This window comes from Ruditapes philippinarum, unplaced genomic scaffold (genome assembly GCF_026571515.1).
Source record: "Ruditapes philippinarum isolate M1 unplaced genomic scaffold, ASM2657151v2 ctg414_1_1_1_1, whole genome shotgun sequence".
In the NCBI taxonomy this organism is placed as follows: domain Eukaryota; kingdom Metazoa; phylum Mollusca; class Bivalvia; order Venerida; family Veneridae; genus Ruditapes; species Ruditapes philippinarum.
The window spans coordinates 67,433-91,390 of record NW_026853241.1 but is presented as its reverse complement, the minus strand read 5'-3'; the positions used below and the strand labels follow the sequence as shown (position 1 = coordinate 91,390).

Here is a 23,958-nt window from a genome sequence, read left to right as displayed (position 1 = left end):
CTTTCCGTTGAAAAAAAAGAACGACTTTAAACGAAAAGGGTGTAAACAGGAACATATCGTTAAAGCTGAGCTATTGAAATATTTATAATCGTAAAAGAAAAAAATGAAACATTTAAACTAAGTGGGGGATAATACGAGATAGCTTTTGAGTGTTATGTAATGCGTTTTTAATTACAACGGCGACACGATTAATCCACTAAAGTGATAATTCTTACATATTAAAGATAATAAAGTTCTTTATATCTCAAGTCAGACTGTGGAAAAAAAAGAACACATGTGTGTTTGTTAATGGTAGTAAAGCTAGGTTTATACTACAGAAAATATACTTCGCTTCAAAGACATTATAATGATAGTATTTAAAAAAAATAAGTTGTTATTATAATTATTCTGCATGAAATAAAAAGTCAAATTCTGTGCTCTTCAATATTGGAGGAATAAAAATATTATTAGTCCAAAGGCAAATCAGAAAACAAATCTGCATTACAGTTCATTGTACAAAATATTAATCTTTAACCCCACAATTTGTTTCTCTAATTCAAAAATATCACATTCTAGTATTAATAAAAAATATCAATTACACTCAAACATTTATTTCACCGTTTATAATTAACGAAATAATTAAATGTTGATCGTTTAATAGTCTTGAAATTACAAAATTACTTTGTTTTTCATTTATTTTTTTAGATAGAGCTATGATACCGAAAAACACTACAAAATAATAAAATAATATGATATTTAAATCCTTTCAAAGTTGAAACATATGATAAAGGGTTGTAAACGTGTTAACGAAACGCAGCTTCACTTTTCCTTTTAATTGTATTAAAATATATTTTTGTTATTTGTATAAAATGCACTGTTGTTAATATAAACATTGCACTGTTATAAATATAAAAATGCACTGTTATTAATTTAAAAATGAAGTTATAATATGAAGCTATAATATAAAAATTCACTGTTATGAATATAAAAATGCAATTTCTACATATAGAAATGATATTTTTGTATCACAATTGTTATACAAATATATGTACTGGTCCCCGTCTAAACTTCAACTTGTTTCTAAACATACTAAAGACCGTACCATAAACGTCATGTTATTTTACATATTAAACTGACATATTACATATCTGTACAAAGTAGATGGCTACTTCTTGACCACTTGTGTGTATTTCGGCCAATGACCAAAATGATATAGTGTTTAGCAAGGACTTTTGAACATCTCCTGTCGAAAAGGACGCCATCGTGACGATTTCACGAGGTAACTTGCCGCGCGCGAGGCAAAAAAATCGCACATTCACTGTTAACATAATGACTCGACGAGACAAGAATTTCTTATATTTTGGCAAGTTTACGAAGGGTTAGTGCATATTCTATAACCGCGGACCTATCTTGATGGAAATAGTCACAGTTTTTCACATTTTATTCATCAAAAGTTACTAATTACGAAATTTGGTGTCAAAAAATTAATTACAAACAATCTTTCTAAATCATTTTAATGACACATTCAGGTGACAAATTACCTAGGTGTTCATGAAGAAAAAAATACGTTCAAAATAATTACAACTTACAAAAACGTTCTTTCCCCCTTATTTTAAGTAAACATTTATTTTAAGTAGAATAATTTGACCTTTAAAAGATGAAACAAAAATACAAGAAAATATAAATAAAAGAAGAATAAGAAGAATCTGCGGCCTGCTTTCAACACGTAAAAGTAACCGAGTCTTTGATGGCTATTGAAACAATCCCCCCTAAAGAAATCAGAATGGAACCAGCATTCCATTATTTATCTCTTACACTGAGAATTATTTCTCTCTCGCACCAATCTATTTGAATTAAGGATTTCCCTCTTGTACGTTCCCAATGAGAAATTTTAATATGCGGACATTTTATAATTATGTATTTATCTTCATGAACTTAATTCCAGGTAGAGATTCATGTGCGTGTTTTATAGCGGCCTTAAAGCGTAGCAGAATTGTTCAAAAATCTGATCAAACTTTGTTACAATATTCATAAACTGGTGTATAAAACCCGTGTCTCTGTTCACACAGTCATATATTAATCGTGCTCTGAGTGAAATATTTCACATTAAATGCATAGCTCCGGGACATTCTGATATTAGAAATTTGCTGATACGTGGCAATTCCCACTTAGTAGCACACATACGTTATATCCCTACAGATTCATATTAATTAGATTTTCCCACTATTTCAAATTCACGTACGTTTATATAATATGGCCGCAGATCGACCATAAGCCGCAAAGTAGCGTAAAAATGAAAGCGCCGTATAAAGATAGTCATAAGCCGTAGTAAAACTCCAAAATCGAAAGTGACTTGATATAGAAGTAATTCGGGCTTGAAATAGGATTGGATAAGAACTGGCGCCAACCGGACAAGTGATATTCACAAGAATACCGTTATCATGATTAAAATCAGAATGGAAAACCCTATAGGCGAATAGTGAGCTTAATTCTCCCCGCTCTTTTGTCTTTTTCGTGTTTTTCAGCGGTACTGGAATCAAGTCGTCAATGTGAATTAAACGCTTGGTAAATAATACAACTTAAAATCGCCGGGATACCAAGAAAACAAGCTTTGACAAGATACAGACGAATTAAATTGCGATATATTTCCAATGCATTTAAAATTGTTTGATGAAAAAAATCTCGTAGAAACAACGGATGAAATAACCCGGAAATAATGTCATCTTCTGCTAAAACTGACAGCTGCGCGATCGTTTGGTTTCGTATCATTTTCGGCATCAGAAGTAATTTCTCGCATAACTTCAGGCTGTCAAAATTATTACATCAAGTTTTAAGCAGACGACATAAATGGATCAAGCTGCAAAGTATATCTAAGTCATCAAATTTCGATGCCATTCGAAAATAAATAATGCATTTGTAACAGAAAATGTTTGATAAATTGTTGAGGTTTCTCTCCAGAGACCGTTTGTCCTACACCTTCTTGCAGCAGATCCCAATATAGATTGCTATCTAGAAGCTTTCTGCAAGACTTGTTCTAATAGCATCTTAGATTCTGATTAAAAAACCTTTTTTGCTGATTTGTCATGATTGTAATTTATATAATGAGACAAAAAAGGGAGCAATGACGTCACAAATTTGACGCTCACACGAAGAAATTGCAGAAGAGAAAACAAGACATCAAAGAAACTGTACGGGCATACTGCAGCATTATGTGTTTTAAATATGAAATAAGAGACTATATCTTGATGAATTTCCGAGTCGTTTTGACTAAATTTCTGACAAAAAGTTCTCCCAAAAAAACCTTTGTGAAGGAAATTTATACCAGATATTTGATAACCCGTTGCTAATAGCACGCAATATCTGATCCAGAGCGCGCAGTTTCGTATTTTATGGCGCCAAAGTGAGGCTTATTTGATTCCGTTCCACTGGGCTTGCATTAATTGGGTTTAAATCAAATAAGTTGAAGGATTCGATCATATGCGCACAAAATGCCTGATAATTTTGAAACAATATAAATCACGCTCTGAATCATGCGTTCAACTTGTCAAAATCTCAAAATACACCAATTTAACTATGTAATATCATTTTGTTTAACATTTCAGAGGGGAAATGAAATCTATATCAATTTTAGCTGGCTGTTAGACATAAGCTTGCCTAGTTGTTATGTAATGATAATATATGTGTTTTCTTTTTCTCAATTGCAGACGATACTAAACTCCATGCACAAATATCAGCCTCGTTTTCATCTAGTCCGAGCAAACGACATTCTGAAGTTGCCATACAGTGCTTTCCGCACATACGTGTTCAAAGAAACCCAGTTCATTGCTGTTACAGCTTATCAAAATGAAAAGGTAAACTACAAATATATTTTTTTCTCATGTTCATACTTAAAGTTCCTCTGCTTACTAAATAGGCTATCAGCGAGACTTTCATTTACATATAATGATGTATAAAGTTAAGTTTATGCGAGTTAAAACTTTTCACAAAATATCTGTTTTCATTCTTGAACAAAGCTGTAATTTTCTTACCATGAATGTGTATAAAGGGAAATGTATCTGGGTATTGCGTGGTCAACATAAAATAGTTTGAAGCTTTTTGGACCCTCTAATTATCCGAGCCATATCAGTCTGCGTTACTTCAAGGTTTAATTGATGACATTTTAACATCATAAAAGTCTGAAATGTGTCTCCTAAGTATTTAACAAAATCAAGAGACCCGTCTGATATCGTCCGGTAGAGGATACATTCTGATTTCACCAACATTAGAGACCATTAACACACACCATGAATTAAACTTCAAAGAACTATTTACATTACAAAGTAAACTGTAGTCGCGGAGTGATTTGTTACTCCCTGAATGTCGTGTGGCGCCCGTCAACGCTGCGAGAAAGTAGCGCTTTAGAAAGCGCCCCCTAGCAACACTGCCATTGGTCGATGAGGACGGAATATTAATACAGCTAGCTGGAAAATTGGAAGAAGGCTTCCTTAGAAACCGATATGATACAGCATTGAGTACAATAATCTTGAAGTAGCTTCAAACAATCGATTCCAAGCCTACGAGTTATTATTGGCTGAGAATATCTCAATATTGTCAGGCTTCTTGAGATGTTTTTAATCAGACACGAGAAATCTCTCCATAAATGCACAAAAGACGTGTCTTCAAGATCTGAAATTAGCTGATCAGTTTACACTCCTTAAGCAGACGACATGAAAAAGAGCGGTAATACAAAGGGCCTAATCAAGCATAATGGTAGTTGTGTGCATGCAATGACTTGTGATCGAAAGCATATGATTTTCATGTGGTCAGTTAATGAATCTAGCGATTATTGGCCATTACTGTCCATTAGTTTCAAGACGGATCAATGGTTCTCAGCCGTATGCGAAACAAATGAGTTTTGTATTGACCAAAGGCCAGCGTAGTATAGTACGGAGTCATAAATATGAACATGTTCATAAAATGTCAAAACTAATTTAATAACCAAGCATATTTTGTCTGTTTCAGATCACCCAATTGAAAATAGACCATAATCCATTTGCAAAAGGTTTTCGTGATACTGGCAGTGGCAGAAGAGAGAAAAAGTAAGGCGCTTTACTTGATCAAATTGACATCATATCCGAAATGGCTTTATTTGATTTACTTATTCATTCCTCTGCTCCGGGTCGCGACATTTCCAAACGAGATTTGACAAGACACGCGCAATTTGATTCACATTTTCTGTTTGAAGTGTGCTGTTCTGTTTCATTAATCGAGTTTGGTATCATTTTTTCCCTGGTCATAAGTCTTGATTTTCAATTCACTCCCATTCAAATCGATCCCTAACTTAATTTCAGGTCTCTAGGACCCTTCTTGCGTGTTTTGCGAGTCACGCTTCAGTTTTCGACAAAAGAACATAAACGCTGATTAGGTAGTGACGAGCAAATGATTGCAATTTAAAGCGCAATTTATCCCGAATTGGCGATGAAATTCCGTTTCATGGTAATCATTTCTCCCCAGAATTTGTGTAAATCAGCATCTGATTGAAGTGTTTTATTCACTTTGGCCGTAATCAGAGAAATATTTGAAAGCGCCTATTATGATGCTCAAAAGTTAATGGACGCTTTGTAAACGCTTAACCAGATATTTAGACGCTTCCTAAGACACGAAATTTAGAACTTAGAGTGAAGTTAAGGCACTTACTTAATTTCGGTTTAGATAATGGAATAATTTAGAAAACGCAAAGCTTCCACAGAAACTGATCGTTGCAATTTCCGGTTTGTGGAAAATTACGACAACCGACTTCCAGCACAAAAATAGAAATTGTTAAGCGTTGAAGTAATGCTGTTTAAACTGTTGCAATAAGTCGTCTTATACTTAATACTTAAAAACCGTGAATATTAAACTAGATATGATGTCATAATATATATACATTATACTTCAAAACTGAAATATTTATACTTCGCAACAACAGCAAAATTGCACTTAGATTAGATATACAACCAGAGGTATAAAAATGTAAAAGTTTTTGACCATAAATTAAAAGATTATCTGTATGAAAGTGATCAAGTGTATGTTAATGTCGTACTTAGTAGCGGGCTTCAAACAGTCTCAAGTCGCCCTCCTTTTGAAATCCAAATCACCTTAGCAGACAGTCTATGTTTACATAGAAGCGACAAATTTCCAATGTTTTATACCCATGTCCGTCGCACAGGAGTAAAATATTCATGTTTAAAGGGGTGAAAATGATGTTCATATTTACTTTGATATGACTGTTATCAAACAGTTTTGTCGTCTGTAGTTATTCGTCTCGCGCTCATGAATTTTTGTCTAACGCTGAATCTCTGCTGTTTTAATAATTGAGTGGCATCGCAGACGACTTCCGCGCGCGGAAATTCTTCCTCCAACATAAAAAGTAAACATCTTTAGACTTAAGCAAAACAGGAAAAATAATGTTTGGCAATGAAATCACCACATTTTATAAACATTATTTTTAGAGGATCTAAATGTGCCGAAATTTAAAATAAAGTTTGACACAATTTACATTTATCTTTTATAGACTTACATGTATATATTTTTAAATGTTACAGTGATGAAACCTCCATTTATCATAAGAACTATTTTTTACGTTTTATTATATAAAAAACCCAATATTTTTATAGCTGTGTATCTGGTCATTCTAATTTAATATGTTGTTTTTATGTTAGCATCCAATTAAAAAAAATAAACAAAACTTTAATTTTGTGTTGCAGACGACTTATGCTGCAGTCACATCACCAACAGCAACAAAGCTGTCACAGTACAGACGAGCAGACGATAAGCGAGCGTGCCAGTGACACTGCTCACAGTGACGACGAGGATAATGAAATTTGTGTCGTAGAAACAGACGACAAACCATGTAGCTCAGACGATTCATATACCCACCTTACTTCCGGTAAGTTTCTTACTTCCGCTTCTGCTGTTTAATTCTAAAAAAAAATTTCACGTGAAACTTCATCAATGATTCATTCATTTTTATGCAAATCTAAATATTTACTTAAGAAATCATACAAAAAAGATATAATGGAGGGAAAATAAATGATAAACCGGATTAATTCCGGTCATGAAATATGGAAAATATACATAAAAACCCAAACTGAATACAGAGTATGTTATCTTTGTTTATAAATAAACCACACACTTCTAAGTGTTATAAAAGTATAATTTTGTAACTTGTTAGGAAGGCAAGCGAAGACGTTCGTCTCTATTAGCATTAACGCGAGTGCTTTGAAAAGATCGACTTTAAGGGAAAAGTAAACACATCTATTTCATGCTAGACTTTTTACCCACTAAGGGAAAACATTTGAAAAAGCGTGTTTACACACAACTTCGATTTCATCACTTAAGAGAATAAATTCTTTACAAATTTACTAAATATGTAAATCACTAATACAAAAGAAAATGTACTTTTTTCTCAAATACTCTTGAAAATACATGTATATTATTCAAAATATAATTAAAATTAATATATATATATAAATATCTAAATTAATATTAAATTGACCTTAAAAGTGCATTCATTAAAACTATGACTTTAAGAACACACTAAACTATAATTGATTGTATTTTCTTCCCCTTTTTAGTTTGTAAAAAAACATTCCCCCTTTTGGAGTGTTTTTCTCTCTCGTCATTTTGTCTCCTTTAACATTTTAGTGTCACCAAGTATCTCATCATTACATGATCAAGATCACATTTGTGATTCATTATCATTCATTCATTCATTTCATCATTCATCCACAAGCCCATGTTTTTATGTCCGCATCGTCTGAGGTGAAAATATACCGACGCATTTAATATCTTTATAATGTGTATTGTTTTTTAAAGTGACACCATTGGCCTTTTTATTGTTTTACGTGAACTCCGTGCTGTTTTCAGTGAATATTTTGACTTCACCCTTTACTTTTAAAAATCATATATAAGTAGTTCATATAAATCTAAATAAAGATGCAGTAAGAATGATAAAAAAGTATCGATATTTCCTTTTTAAATGATAGAAAAACTGCTTGAAAACGTCACAGGAATCAAGTTTGCACATTTCCTGGCCTAATAGAGAGAATCGCGCCCTCAAATCTAAGATAATATGTATCGTTCTCACTCAGTTTATGAGACCACCAACGTTGAAAACAGTGAGACAGTTCACAGTTGAACAAATCGCCAGGCCCGTTAGACATCTAGATAAGTGAAAATTAACATTGCAAATTTTCTACTCTAACGCCTTTTATACCTACCACGATAAATCAATGTTAATCATTCGTCACTCTTTTCCCCCCTCTCCTTTCTCTCTCCTACGAAATTTATTACTTCACTTTAATCATTTCACGTCAGTTCTGTTTTAAAAATAAGAAGTTGTATATATATGTTACTTAAAAACAACGACAAAGCACTGAAAACGATCGTAGATGCCAAAATTTCAATATAAAAATGTCCATCTAATTACAACAACAATTTTAATCTTAATGTCCCAATTAGAAATCGAATTTCGTGTAGTATAAACTGAGATATGGTTTTATCTAAGTTTCACATCGAAATAAACCGTCGCCCGTGTTTATACACCATTAATTGAAACGTATTGTACAGACATGGAGACGTTATGTTAGCCTCCATTCAGTTTAATTCATATTGCGGGAGTTTTTTCATAAATTTCGAGCCAATTTACAATATCGTTATTATTCTCAAATATACCCAGTAGCTAAATCTTCACTTAGAGGTGGCAAGGAGGTGTTTTTATTTGATAACAATTTTCATAAAACGGTGGGTGGTATGCAGCCCTCAGCCAAAAACTTTCACAATTTCAGATTTCTGATAGCTACCGATATTTGGCTGGGTGATGAATTAACGAAAACTTACAAATTATACAGGATAGACGCGTTTCTATAAGCCTCAAGCATTATTTAATGATATTTTGTTTAAAAACGTTTAAATCATTACACTAAGCTAGGCAAGAAATACAGCTATTATTTCACATGCTTCGAGTCTGTTTAGTCTGTTAGTTGTAAACATTTTATTACTAATGTTTTTCTTTGTTTATTTACGTGTCCTTAGATAACATTATATCCAGCTCGTATTAAAATTTTCTCCCATCCCATTTGCCAGAATCATCCGTATGCATTTCCTGTCGCAAGACGACATTGATATTACTTTACAAGCTTTCGGTACGACCATTAGACTATACCCATCTCATCTATGCCAACTTCCGTTAAGTCACGTGGTAATGATGGCGACTGATATTTCGTGATATTATCAGCCCGACAATGTAACCGTCAGTAAGAATTATAGTAGATCTGATTGACTTAAACCTCCATCGTTTTATCCGTATCTCTAGGGAGAACAAGTAAATAATTTTGCAAGCCAATAGAAATAGTTTTCAGCACTCATAGTGCCAGCCTGGAATCTCTTTGAATTTTTAGACTTTGTTGTATAGTAACTAGTCTGTGATGGAGGGTTGGGCCTCTTAGGAATTATGATTTGTGACTTTTTGATAAACAAGTCATATATTTGCCAATATCAAACGTTTACTGCCACAGCACACGACTCTGGTATGTCTAATACCCATGTATGCACACATTTACAACATGCTTTGCACATTATGAATTCCTAGATCAAAAGTCAGCCGACAAATAGATGTATAGCGAGTACTTTAAGTACACGTTAATTGTTTCTTCTGTGCATAAATCAAAAGTGCAAAAAGTCTTGCAAATCTTGTGAGGGATTATCAAGTACATAACCATAAGACTGGTCAAAAGTTTTACTGTCGTTTGGTCACACTAAATTAGCAATTCTGCGGTTAATTTTTTGTCACCATTTAGACTGGACCACAAACCACAAAGAATGCAATGCCCACTTAGTAAATATGTAAATTTTCTGACCACCAACCTACTTCTCGTATCATTTCACATGAAATGTAGACTTGATAGGATTTTACTAAACATGGGGATTATTTTGTATGTATCCTGTTAAAGTGGCACCTCTCTTGTCACTTGATTGTAGTAAACTTTCTTTCTTTATCTTCGCTATCATTAACAAACTCATGCGAACTACGAAAGTTTTCAATCAAAGTCAGATAAAACGACTTAAGAATGGATAAAATTGATAAAATTTACACCAGTGTTCCTTAGTATAGTCTATATTAACATTAGCTTTTATCTTATGTAGCATTCAAAAATCCCTGTCACATTTGAATTTATCGTCGTGGGTTGAATAACGCACTAATACCAATGGCTTAAGCTGGAGTCGTTTGATATAATTGGAACGATCTTTTAATGCAAACTTGATTCTTACGTTAAGAACTGTAGCAAACACTTGGATAATAGAAACGAAAGTTTCAGAAATTCGTTTTGAATTCACACCTCCGCCAGGCGTCAAAAGTCTGTTAGCATGTATGCCAAATTTCAGTAACGTTTCAAGATTAAACAGAACGTTTAATCTTCTATATTCACCATTATGAGATTTCGTTTTCGTTCTGGGTGAAATGAATGCACCGACGTTAATTTATTTCAATGAAAGTCTGATAAACTTGGACTTATTAATAATTTGAAATTGTAAAAATGAGGGCACACAATAACAGAATTAGGTGTATCGTGACAGAAGATTAAACGAGGACAAAACTTTGTAATATGCAATTTAGCAATTAGTGACACCGTGCTAAAACTTTGTGTGTGAAATTACACAGATTATTTATACAAAATTTCATAAAGATTTATCGACGTAATCGCCGCTTTACGTATCTGTTTATATATCAATAATTTTTATGATTCTCTAAAAGATTTGTCAACGGGGACGCCATTAAACTGCCATAAAAACTATCTACGTGTCGATGCTACTACACAAACCACACATTTTATTGGATGAACTGTTAAACACAATTGCTTTATTCGATTTTTCCTACCATAAAGCCAGTATTTAATCTTTATTTCTATTTTAAAAGTTGAAAAGATAATTAGCTTAAAATTGCCAGAACAATTTTTACGGTGTTAGATTGATAACTTAACAATTTTATTCTCACAAATTTTAGAAATTCGCATCCACGTGATCTGTCAGTGCATTTAATTTTCGGATCTTTTCGCTTCACTCCAATTAATTTTAATGATCATCCGGGAACCCGTCACCCATAATCCCTCGTTTTTGTTGCCATATTGAACGGGAGACTTTTATTTTGATGGGCGGTTTGTTGAGATCAACTCTGACAACATCATTCTATTGGCCATTTATTTGTTTCATTCAAGTTGAAGTTTGCAATGGGCACCCTTCACTTAAACTCTTCAGTCAGTAATGGACCATGCAATTATCGATTTTGTTCGGTTTATAATGCGGACGTTGCAGTGAATTGCGGGACCATTGTGATGACATTATAATTGTGATCTTTATGGGGTTTAAACCTCATTAATGTGACGGAGATAAGACGTTGAGTATCAAAGTTATTGCCTCGCACTTGCCATGTTAACCCAGGGCAAATTCTTTAAATTTAAACACAATATATTTCAAATCTGCCACACTATTATTGTACCAAGCTTTCATTTTGATAGATTGGTAAAGATGATATTCTTGGGGGCGACGTTATTTTCTTAAGCATTTTTTACACAGGACAATGTTTCGTTTTTTTACTGTTAAAAACCCATGTTATTCTTATTATTCAGATTAATGAATGAATAATATAAAGTTTAAAATAAGCATAGATATAGTATTGAAATATAAATTTTAGAACAAATAATTATAAAATGTTTTTATAACAAAAGTATTCTTAAATGTTTACAAATATAAATGAATAAGAATGCTTTAAAATATATGTAATGCAATATGTTTTATTTAAAATGAATACAAAATACTTTGAAAAACATTGATGATGATATGAAATTATTTTGTACATGGTAATAAAAATATCAAAACAGCAATTTCATAGATATAATAATAACGCTTATAATAATGCTACAAATAATTATAATGATTAAAATGGTGATAAAAATAATAATAAAGATATATATAACAGCAATTAATAACAACAATGTTGATAATAAAAATATTAGTAAAAATACTCATATCAATGCTAAAATTAATGCAAATAATAATGCTCATAATAATACTTATTATTTTGATGTCATAATAATGACAAACATGCTTATAATAATAATAATAATAATAAAAATAATAATAAAAATAATAATGATAATAATAATAAAATGATGATGATAATAATAATATATAATAATAATAATTATTATAATAATAATAATGAAAATGTAATTTAATAATCATGATGACCATGTCAATAATAATATATTTAATTGGTTATTATTTATATATTTCAGGCCCATCACCCGCAGACCTTACTAGTGCAAGAATTGACCATAGACTGGACACCACAAAGTCAAACACAAGTCACGATGACTCAGAATCCGAATCAGACGATAAACACGAGAATTCTATGGAACACAGTCACGAACCGGTGTTTACGTCACCAATCAAATCCACGTTTCCAAGAAAAATTAGTGAAAGTGACTTTGTGAGCAGTTTTGATCGTAATAAATCACCGGAAATTCACAGCCATACTAGTAACCCGGCACTTCAACCTTCCACCTCTAGTCCTATTGACTTAAATAAAAATAGCGAGGATGGTGATCGGCACAGCCCTTATCACCGTGAGCCAAAGGACAGGAGTCCATTTTGTTCTGATAGTGAAGAAAATGTACAGCATAGAAGTTATTCAGATAGAAATGATAGTGACAATGAAAAGTCCCCGGAAAGATTAGATCACGGTTGTGAAACTGCTACAAGTAGACTGTTAATGAAAGAACATACAAGTCCACCAAATGTAACGGTTGTTCAGCCATCAGTAACACATCCAATGTTTCCGTATTTCTATCCCCATGGTTACCCGAGTACTACATCATCACTTCCATATCACATGTTGTTAAATCAAGGCAGTTCGTCATTGGCTGCTCATGGACTTTATCTCCCTACGTCACATGGAGAGCTCAATCATTTATCGCCGACTCATGGTTTGTCGGCATTCGGTCAAATACCAATGCCAGGACATCCACTTTATCCAAATCTATCACCTACATTTAGTAGCAGTGCGTCTAATTCACTATCTGGTTCACATCTAGGAACATTGTTTGCTTCTAGATCAAACAACCGATTTTCACCATATTCGTTCCCAATGACAAAAACTACAATGGCAACAAGTACGTCACCACTGACGTCATCAGGATATAACCATGGTCCAAGGTCACCAACATCACCTACAGCCACACAATCTAGTCTAGGAAGTCTTAGCCGACCTTCACCTGTTAGAAGCAGAAGTCCTATACACACAGCTCCCTCATCAAACCCTAACAGTGAACTTAAAAGTATAGAGCGCATGCTCAGTGGGTTAGAACGAAAGCGAGAGGTTGGCCCTGATTCAACCGGTGCAATAGTTGAAAAATGACCAGTTGGACATAGTTTAAATACTTACCTATCCGCGAAATGGAAATTATCATTGCGCCAAGATTTGGTGACAAGCAATAGAAATGGTGCAAATGCTGCCGGTAGTGCTTCGGTTAAAAAATAACATTACGTCATAAGTGACGTCAAAATGGGAGTGTACCAGAAGTGTCTCAGTTTACCAAAGTACAATTTCATCAGCATTATATAGATGTTGTAACATATATCATCTTTCAATGAGAAACACTTTCAAATATGTGTTCTAATGCCATTGTTCATATTTATATAAGATGATGTGTATGTGACGTCATCATGATCAAAACGTCATGGCTACACGTGAGAAGGAACTGCTTTAATTAGCCAGATATTTCTTGTTATTTATTATGAAGATGTTGTGTTATTGTATGGTAGCATTTTATGAAATATTTTGTACAGATATATTTAAAGATTTTATATATAATGAGGGCTACGTGCAAAGGTTAAGATGTTACTATAAATAGACATTCAAAGAGACATTTGAAATGTGAACGAAAAAAATGGACGTGCATGGCTATTTATAGAAACACATAACATTTTTAATGGCAGGGAGTTTTCATTCACTGTAAAAAAAAACAAGAAAAGAATTTAAAAAGAAATTAATTATTTTTCTCTCAAGAAGAAATTAGAAACTCAAAATGTGCTTTGGTCAGAAGGTTTGAACCTTTCTGACAAGAACTAAAACGGAAGTAGCATGTGTGTTCTTATATTAATGAAAACATTTTTTTTTATTATTTTTTTAATTATTTAATTTTACCAGAATTTTTCTCCATTTTATCCAAATAAATATTTCGAAAGGTGCTTAAGAATAGAGTTGGATACAGGGTCACTACTATAGAAACCGTTTTCTGTAGCTTTTACTTTTTACCCCCTAGTCACATAGAGTTGTTTTAGCAATGATAAAAGTTTGTTGAAAGTAGTAGCAGTTGAATGAAATTTATATTATTAAAAGTTTTCTTTTCAAAATTGAATTTTAATCACTTGGGTCTATATTTTGGATGTTTTTTTATTATTATTTTTATTTTAGAAAGTAGAACAATAAAATAAGTGAATTCATTTCATATATTTTCACGTAATAGAATTAATAAATATGGCAACTGCATTTTTGTGTATGTAATATTCATGTTATTTTAATTTTTTTTAAAGAATGTAATTCACTAAGCTACAATAAAAGAATCAAAACAAAGGATACCATTTAATCTAAGCTACCCAATTAAAAATTTAAAAAATCTGCCTAAAGTTTTGATGAATCATTATCTACTTTTTTATGTAAATGAACTTTTTTATTTTAATTGAGATAATTTACAAATGATGTTCAGTTATGATGGGGCTGATATAAGCTTCATAAAATTGTAAGGATAATTGATCGATGATTTTTAAAAAAAAAGAAATATTGTTTTAAATTGTGTGAATAATTGTTACATGTATATTAATTGTTTAAACTCGTTGTGCTATTTGTCTATTTTGAAGATTTGTCGAATGTACATACGCACTATGTGAACAGACTGAAATAAAACACATAAAACTTACATTTTATTCTTTTTTAATTATTTATTTTATATTTATTTATTTTTACTATCTGGTTGTAATGATTACTGGCTTAGAGCAACGTTTTCTTGTCCTGGACAGAAATATCCCGTAATATTTCTCTCAGAGTAATTACCTCCTCTTAGATACTTAAGCCCTTAAAATACGCATTATTACCCTTGAATTCATACATATTTACTTCCTCTTAAAAGAAGAATTACCACGCCTTCGATGAACATTTTATTCGTCCCAGTTTCGTACCGCTTTTCGTTTATGAAGCAAGTCTTTTGAAATATCTAGAGGTCTGAGGCATCAATGTCTTGTAATCATAAATATTAAAAACTGTTGTACTTCGATAAAAACAACAACAACAACAACAACAAAACAACAACAACAGAGAAACATTCCGTCGTCTGCTTTATATTCTTTGACATGTACACATTTGTGAAATGTGACAAACCACTACAATGTGAAGTTTAACACACAAATTATTCATTTTTCAAAAACCTTTTATTTTATTCATTAAATAAAGCAGTTACATATAAACTGTTCTAAGCTATTTATTTTTAGGCTTCTGAAACAAAGAGAAAAATAAAACAATAACGAAAAAAAAAACTACAAATAGTTAATAAGTATATTTGTTAAACTGTTTCCGTGTTTTGGACTTCTGAATTATGTAAAAGAAAGAAGACACTTTTCAAATGATAACTTTTATTAACTTCTGCCAACAAATTTATTTCCATTTATAAAGGTGCACTTAATAATTAAACCTTATGTCCGAAAACGCCACTCAAAAGAGAGTTTTATAGAGTGTAAAAAAGTGAAATATATATAGTTTTTGTTAATTCATGGCAAAAATATCATTGCAACAAACAACAGAAATGACACTTTCATCCCTTAGATGTATTGAAAACAAGAAATGGTGATGTATGAATCATGAACGACATCAATCTACGGTTAAAACAAAAAAATCACAGACAAGAATCTCTGTCTTGTATTTTTTTGATTAATGCATCAACATTTAGTTTTGAAATCACAGGTCAGGTGCGAAATGTCTTATCACCAACCGGAAACGCAGATGCGCATGTCCACTGCAATGCACATATTTTGCATAGTTATAAAGTCAAAACATTTAAAACAAAAAAATAAAATGTCAAAATGGAGAAGAAAAAAGAACGCGGAGGCGTTATATTCAGCGAACAATGCACTAACTTATATACAAAATACAAGGACAGCATATCTTATAGAACAGTACTGAAATCAACTGAAACATAATTTCTGACTTTTGCGAGATCGAGTCCTGTTGGCTCAAACCAACTTTACAAAACGTCTTACAGATGAATCTCTAGACCACTCTAGCAATATCCTAGCAATATCCTAAATGAATATAAATCCTAGGGATTCTCAGTGTAGGGGGAGTGGCAATGAGATCCAGGCCACATCAATAAGTGTATTCTACGGCTGTAGATCAGTAATAAGACAAGGTTGTATAGTATGATACAATCAAAGGTTACTAAGACACGCCACATTACTAGAATATCATACCAATTCAAAGGAAATGCGAAAGTGTTCAAGGATTTCAGTTTCTTTCTATAAAAGTATTGCTACTTTTTTGTATTAGAACTTTTGTTATTATCCCAGAAACAACATTATTTTAGAGGAAGAATGTTTTTGAAACATGGAATGATGTGCCTATGTTATGTAAATTCCAATATCATTGAATTACCACGCGCGAGACGGGCTAATATTAAAAGCGTCTACGCAGAAAAAATAAAATAGCCGAACAATAAGTTTTAGAATACGTCATGTGCTGTGACTGCGTTTCTCAGCGAGTTAATAAAATTGATTAGAACCGGCGAAGATAAAAGGTAATTCAAATGCATTTTAAAGCAGTCGGTTAAGAATATTTGCTTAACTAATAGTGAAGATAATATCAGTAATGCGTTCTTCACGAAATAAATAATATATGAAATTAAAATAAAAAGCACGGAACAGCAAATGGGTTGTACCAACGTATTATAAACAACATTCCCTACTGCGTGTACCTATCTATCTATTACTGTGAATGACAACACTTATGAAAGAAAGAAAAAAAAGCAACAGAAAGGAGGGAGCTAGAAAACATAAAATATTAGTTTAGAATTTGTCATTCGTGGAAGAACTGAATTCTACAACAATTTTAAAATTCAATCGTTGTAAAAGACAAAACATCAATTAATTAATGGCGACAAGTTTGATATGATCGATACTGTATGTCTAACTATAAATGGTTTATGACCGAACAACATAAAAGAGATAAAATAAGTCTTTGGTACGGAGGTAAATGAATCGCATTCACTAGCCTTTATTCAACCTTGAACTTCAGGTAATTGCAACCACAGAACGGATCGTGTAGAAAACCAAGAAGGTGCGTTTCACAGGAGTACATATCTAAAATGTAGGAAATGAACGACCTTAAAGGCCCATTATGCCTCAGCAATGCTATTATGTTTTCTTCTGACAAACTTTTGTATTTTTGGTCTCCTGATAAAGTTTCCGAGCAGTAACTCATCGGCCAATTACCTGAACCATCATTTGCCACTGTTAACTTTTGCAATTAGCATAGTCTTATTGATTTAGTATTTTGTATGGAAGTAAAATACTTTGTTTTGGTACTTTTATGACAAATAATTTCACTTTCAGTGGTATTTTGCACAGGTGATAAACATTTAACAAGCTTTAAGACCATGTTTTACATGCTAAAAATCTAATTCTTGCCCTTTCTAATGAAAAAGAAATCGTTTCTAAAGCATAATTTGCCTTTAATATAAGACATAATAGTTATTGAAATCTTCATTCACAATACGTAAACGTCTTCAATTCGGCCGTCGTTGTTTCCGTTAACATAAAATAACATATACACTACAAGAAAAGTAACAACTTCTCCACAAGGACCCGTATCGAACAAAGGACATAATGAGATCAATCATTTTAAATTGTGTTCGGGAATATTAAGTCAAGGATTCGAACCCTGCACACCTTTCTCTATGAATTTGATTGGGTGGACAGAAACGCATTATGTACGTTTCATGATTATTTCCCGTTCCCTGTCTGCTGTTGGTAAAACCTGAACTCGTTCACTTTCTGAAAATAATTTATTTATCTCATTAACATCGTAACTTCCTTTTGTAAATTTCATTTACAACCCCTGTCTGGCCCCTACCATTGTATGTAAAGATTTGATCCCCTGTACTTCACATAAGGCGCCATGGTAAAATATGACCCCTTTGAACGTTAGGCTTCTAAATTTGTTTCACTAAGACAATCTCTTATATAATATGTGTTTAATGTATTTTATGTTTGTTATAATGTGTTTTAAATAACATTTTGATAAAACGGTGCCGTAAATAACCGTAAGCAGTGAAAACTTTGAAATTGAAATGTTGAAATGTCGAGGGCCTCCGCATATAAAGAGCTCTTCAGAAGCATAACGTTTACTATTTGAGCCGCGTCACGACAAAACCAACATAGTGGGTTTGCGACCAGCATGGATCCAGACCAGCCTGCGCATCCGCGCAGTCTGATCAGGATCCATGCTGTTCGCTTACTAACTCTATTACAAGTAGAGAAACTAATAGCGAACAGCATGGATCCTGATCAGACTGCGCGGATGCGCACTATGTTGGTTTTGTCATGACGCGGCTCATTTGACGTCTTTTTTTTTTGCGGCCATGATGGCTATGTACTTCCAGATCCCAAGTTTACAAACACGAAAACTCCGTGCATAAATCTCTCACGAGTCATTAGACGCATTCAAGTGTTCTCGACATGTTATACCATTTTGAAATCCTCCATTTTAGTACAACAGCGACTAAGAGTCTTTGAGTGGTCCTTTTTAAAGTAAATACATAATATATCATTTTAAGTTGTTTTTCTTTCATAATAACTTTTCTATTTGTGGAAAGACCGCGATGAAAATGTAATATCTGTCATAATATGAGTTTTTAGTAACATGTCATTATATATAAAACCGCCTCAAACAATGTAACATGTAGCATCTATTTCAGTATCTTAAAAATCGAAGTTCTCTTTAAATAGCTCTCAGAGCTTATATTATTCCTAGATTCAAATGTCAAATAAACGGTCATACCCGTAAATAAAATAACCTTTTAGAATGTAATTACACTTTTGATGATAAGCATTTAAAAGCACACTTATGTGAAGAGTATATCAAACATTTTTACATGCATAAAAAAAAGAACGGCCAGCGTTTGATCACGTGATTTTTACGCACGAGCTAAAAATAAGCATTCTATTTTACCAGGATTTTTCTAAAAATGTATTTTATTTTTATACATACACGAACCTTTCCGTTGTTTCTTGTCACTTTTCGTTAAACAATGGCGTTACAGGCACGACAAAAAGCGCCATTATTACGGGTGGGTATCTCAGCTCTATCAAAATTTTAGCGCATGATACGCTATCACCGGCATCGCATTCATTAACATTTTGATGTTAACAGAACGGAAAAATGTATTTATGTGAAATTCGTCTATAATTAACATTCATAGTGTGACAATAAGCGTTTTGGCGTAGATATTTTCCCTTATAATCTAGAGACTTTTTACTTACAGTGTCGCATACCTCGCATATCCCTTGGCGCGCGCAAGTGTTGCAAAAATATGAAGTTTTTGGAATAAAATATTTGCGGTTAGCTTTCTACAAGTTCCGATTACTAACAAAAAAAAACCTGAAGAAAACAAATAAGAAGTTAATGTTTATTGGCAATATTGTTAATGGAACTTATATTTTTACATGCATTGTCTTCATAGAATTGCACTTTACACCGCTTTTTTTGGCAAATTTTGAACGCATACATTCTCCATGTGTGGCCAATGTGCCAGACCTGTGTAAAATCTGAAGAAAAATATATGATAAATAACATATCAATAATTATTAAAAGCATGTTAACAATATGGGTATCTTTGAAATCATCTAGTATACATCTCATAAGAAAGGTCACTTACAGGAATTTAACTTTTGTTAGCATTGAAAATTTTTATTGTTAACTTTAATGATTCATTTCTTAAATATAAGTTTTTGAAAAAGAAATTTTTTTCCGCCACCGATGAAGCAATCTTATAAAAATCAATAGCAGCCGCTTTCTATTTCCTCTATTAAGTGACAAATAGCACGGAGGTTTCGTGTGTAACCGGAAGTAGTGTATTTGTTTATTGCACGAAGTTTACATGTTTTATAAACAAGTTTACCTGAAATAAAAAAAATGAAACCAGAGATTCTGTAAAAACTAGCATACACTATTTTCTTAGACCAAATGAGCCGCGTCACGACAAAACCAACATATTGGGTTTGCGACCAGCATGGATCCAGACCAGCCTGCGCATCCGCGCAGTCTGATCAGGATCCATGCAGTTCGCTTACCACTATAGCAAGTAGAGAAACTGATAGCGAACAGCATGGATCCTGATCAGACTGCGCGGATGGTCTGGATCCATGCTGGTCGCAAACCCATTATATTGGATTTGTCGTGACGCGGCTCAAATACCTCTCAGGATTAGGAAATAGTCGCATCTGAATCATTGGTGGTCTTGTACTTTTACAACGATAACTTCGGTGCCAACTTTCTGAAGTTTAGACAATAGAAGAGGCAAAAGCGGCCGCCGGTTGGCGAATGAATGCACCTTATTTGAAGTGGAGGAATGTAATTCGCTGGCACGTGCTCTAAACGTTCTGAAATTTAGATTATTTCAATGCTGATGATTCAATATCAACTGTCTTATTTTATATATTATACGAAAATCTACTTGATAGCTCGTTTGCTGGTTTGTTCACGGGACGATCTCTAAGTGGCTGGCTTAAATTTAAAGTTTATTAAAACATGTAAATTTCTTTATAGCGTCATTTAACTCATCTGATTTAACTAAAGGATGAGATATAACATAATTAATACTTATACAGGCTTAGATGTATAAAGAATATTTAGTGGTATCTTGGGAGAGCTTAAACAAGTGCAATTATTTTGAGTGTGGCGGCGCCATTCTCGGTTTATACAATTTTAATTACCAAAAACAGTTGGTGCTTTCTTATAAATTTTGAGATTTCTGTCAATTGAAACAGACAAATATACAATTTTATGGTACAATCAGTGAAGAGTTTTTTTTCTTCAATAGTTTCCCATTATTGAAGTGCTTTTTACTGAATAAGCACTGTTAGCAGTCAACATTTTCGTTTTATTTTCATTGATATTTTTTATTGATAAATGACACCAGGGGACGATTTAAGAACAGTGTATAATAGATATTGAAGATATAGAAAACCAGAAAAAATGCCAGATCAAGTGCAGATTTTTTTTATATTTTATTTGTTTTTAAGCATTTATTTGATACTTTATTATTGTTTTTTATTACAGAAACTGCTATATCGGCATGAAGATATATTTAAGGACTATGCGATACTTAAGGCTTATGTTATCTTGTTTGAAATTTGTGTTTAACGTTTCTGTCTGTAGAGTAAGCTTAATTTGCTTTAACAATGAAGAGTGAAATAATTTCAGGACGATAAGACAGAAGAAATGTTAGTTTTATCTATTTCTATTTTTTTCTTACCTACAAAATTAAACCTTCTACTTATAATATAATGAAACCTGTACTTCATGCCACCTCCGTACCAAGATTTCATACAGAAAGCCCGGCACGAAAAGTCATTTTCTAATTTCTTTACTTAGTCAGACATTAAAAGTTTTGTTTGATTTATTAGTCATTTAAGACCATATGTCAACAAAGACCATCTACTAAGAAGGACCACATGTTTTCACTTTCCTACGACTGCCTTTGACGGACATATTTTGACTGTATATTTATATAATCTTGTCATTTTTTTTAGTGATATTTTAACCAACTGGCATTTTCATTTAATTTCTTTTATTTATTTTATTATTTTTGATTTTATTTTTTGTACGATTATTTTTATTGGGAAGTTTCGACTATTCTCCTTATTTTTTTTAAAACTGCATTTAACCCCATTTAGTCCACAATGTTAAACTAATTAGAGGAATTGATTTAAATAATGATCCTTATCTATGGTCCCAATGTTTGTAAATTTAAATCCTTGGTTTGGAAGAACATATTCTCTTCAAGAATTGGTTGGAGATACATGTATTGGTTATTTTTGCAAGGAAAAGTTAGAACTGGTTTAATGATCGTCAATACTGGTAATGTTAGGGTAAAATAACATAAATGGCAACGAGAAAGACATCAAATAAAGAACATTCAGTATCATTTTTGCAGTTGTTTTGATCAAAGACATTGTAAAAATGCCCTAGCACTGCTTATTATAATGTTGGTGTATTTGAAAATTTTGTTTCAGAAACAAACAATGAAAAGGTTGACCGTCATATTTAATTTCCCCAAAACTAAGGTCATATATTTGTGTACACACGTTTTTCTTGTATCATGTTCCCATCGTGTCCACCACTCGGTCAATTTGGAATTTAAAATTGAGCTAAACATTATATAAGAGGTAAAGACTGGGACTAATCCAACCCGATCCTGTGTTTTCATGTATCACGGCAGTTATCTTTACAACACTGTACGTGTCTTCAAGGGCTTTCAAGAATATTTGGGTACATTATGATTACAGCCACAAAAGTGTTAACTTACAGTACGATATAGTACGTATAGGAGGGTTACGTAGAATCTTGGCGTCAGTCGCACAATAAACCGGTGTAATGACAGGCTCCTAGACTTGTTCACGGAATTATATCTCTAATCCACAATTTTCAATTATCTTATTAAATTTAGGAGACTTTCAGTGAAGTAGCTTAATTGAGCTTCATAAATTCTGATAAAGAATTACATACTAGTTTTCAAACATTTAACGATACTGTACCAGCAATGTAAATATACACCGTGCAAACCGGCTACCGTCAGAATTGCACTCGGTGATAACTGAAAATAAAAAAGAAAGACTCAAAGAGAAAAAGGAAATGAAAGAATTTAACAATATTTAACCTTTCTACTCCTTTATAACTTTGTTGAATATATAAAGAAACAATTGTGACCTTGAACATCAATTTCCAAATAAAGAAATTATAGAATTTTAAAAGAAAGATGCTGCCCGCTTCCAGGCATGCGTTGATAACGGGATATATAGGTACAAGAGATTGAAATAAAACTTTGTGTTTTGTCACGGCAAATATTTAACCCCATCACAGATTTGAGGAACTTCATTCATTTTAAAATGTACGATTTTCCAGATGTATATTATAGATATATTATATATAATGTTTTTGATGTTGGGTTTTACGTCGCACCAACACAGTATAGGTCAAATGGAGACTTTTCAGCTTTACTGGTGGAGGGAAACCTCAGGTGCCCCTCCGTGAATTATTTCAGGCACAAACAGGCACCTGAGTAGAACCAACGACGTTCCATAAGCTGGCTGGCTTGATAATTTTCTCAATAGACGATAAAGTTATCCTACAGTTATAGTTATTGATAGCACTGTTTCTGGTTAACTTATTAATTCATTTGCAAGGAAGGAGAATTTTCTTCGCCCTGGGCTACATTTAAGAACGATTTTTACTGAACGCTCTTAAATAGTTTTGTTCCCCTAAGCCCGATGAAATAAAAAAGATATCTTGACGCTTTTATTTTTGTTATTTTATTTATTTTCCTTTTTTACATTTTGACATAAGGAGAAACACTAAAATGCACTTGACATGAGCTACTTGCATGTCTTTTTGCATTTTTTTCATCTCAAAATTTAATTTCTATTTAAACAAATTACAAGATACATACTTTAACATATACAAGTTTTGACAAATATTATAAAGAAGAAATTTGAAAAATAAATAAATGATATTTTGTGTACATACTTAAATACTTAAATATCCAGAAGGGGCAATTTAAGCAATTACGTTAAGTTATATTATAGTGTTTTCTAAATATGTTTTTGGTAATTTACTGTTTTATTTTAATGATACTT

At 32.6% G+C, this 23,958-nt stretch overlaps 1 protein-coding gene across 4 annotated transcripts in view; it reads left to right on the top strand.

Moving 5' to 3' along the window:
- LOC132736223 (T-box transcription factor TBX2-like) overlaps window positions 1–14,397 on the top strand; it is a 70,512-nt gene extending 56,115 nt beyond the window's left edge. For all 4 annotated transcript variants that reach the window (XM_060723325.1, XM_060723326.1, XM_060723324.1 and 1 more), the window contains 4 exons: window positions 3,684–3,830; window positions 4,981–5,057; window positions 6,705–6,886; window positions 12,294–14,397. In XM_060723325.1, the coding sequence (XP_060579308.1) occupies window positions 3,684–3,830; window positions 4,981–5,057; window positions 6,705–6,886; window positions 12,294–13,414 (1,527 nt within the window). In that variant the 3' untranslated portion in view covers window positions 13,415–14,397. The remainder of the gene's footprint in view (window positions 1–3,683; window positions 3,831–4,980; window positions 5,058–6,704; window positions 6,887–12,293) is intronic.
- Window positions 14,398–23,958: the final 9,561 nt, after the last annotated feature.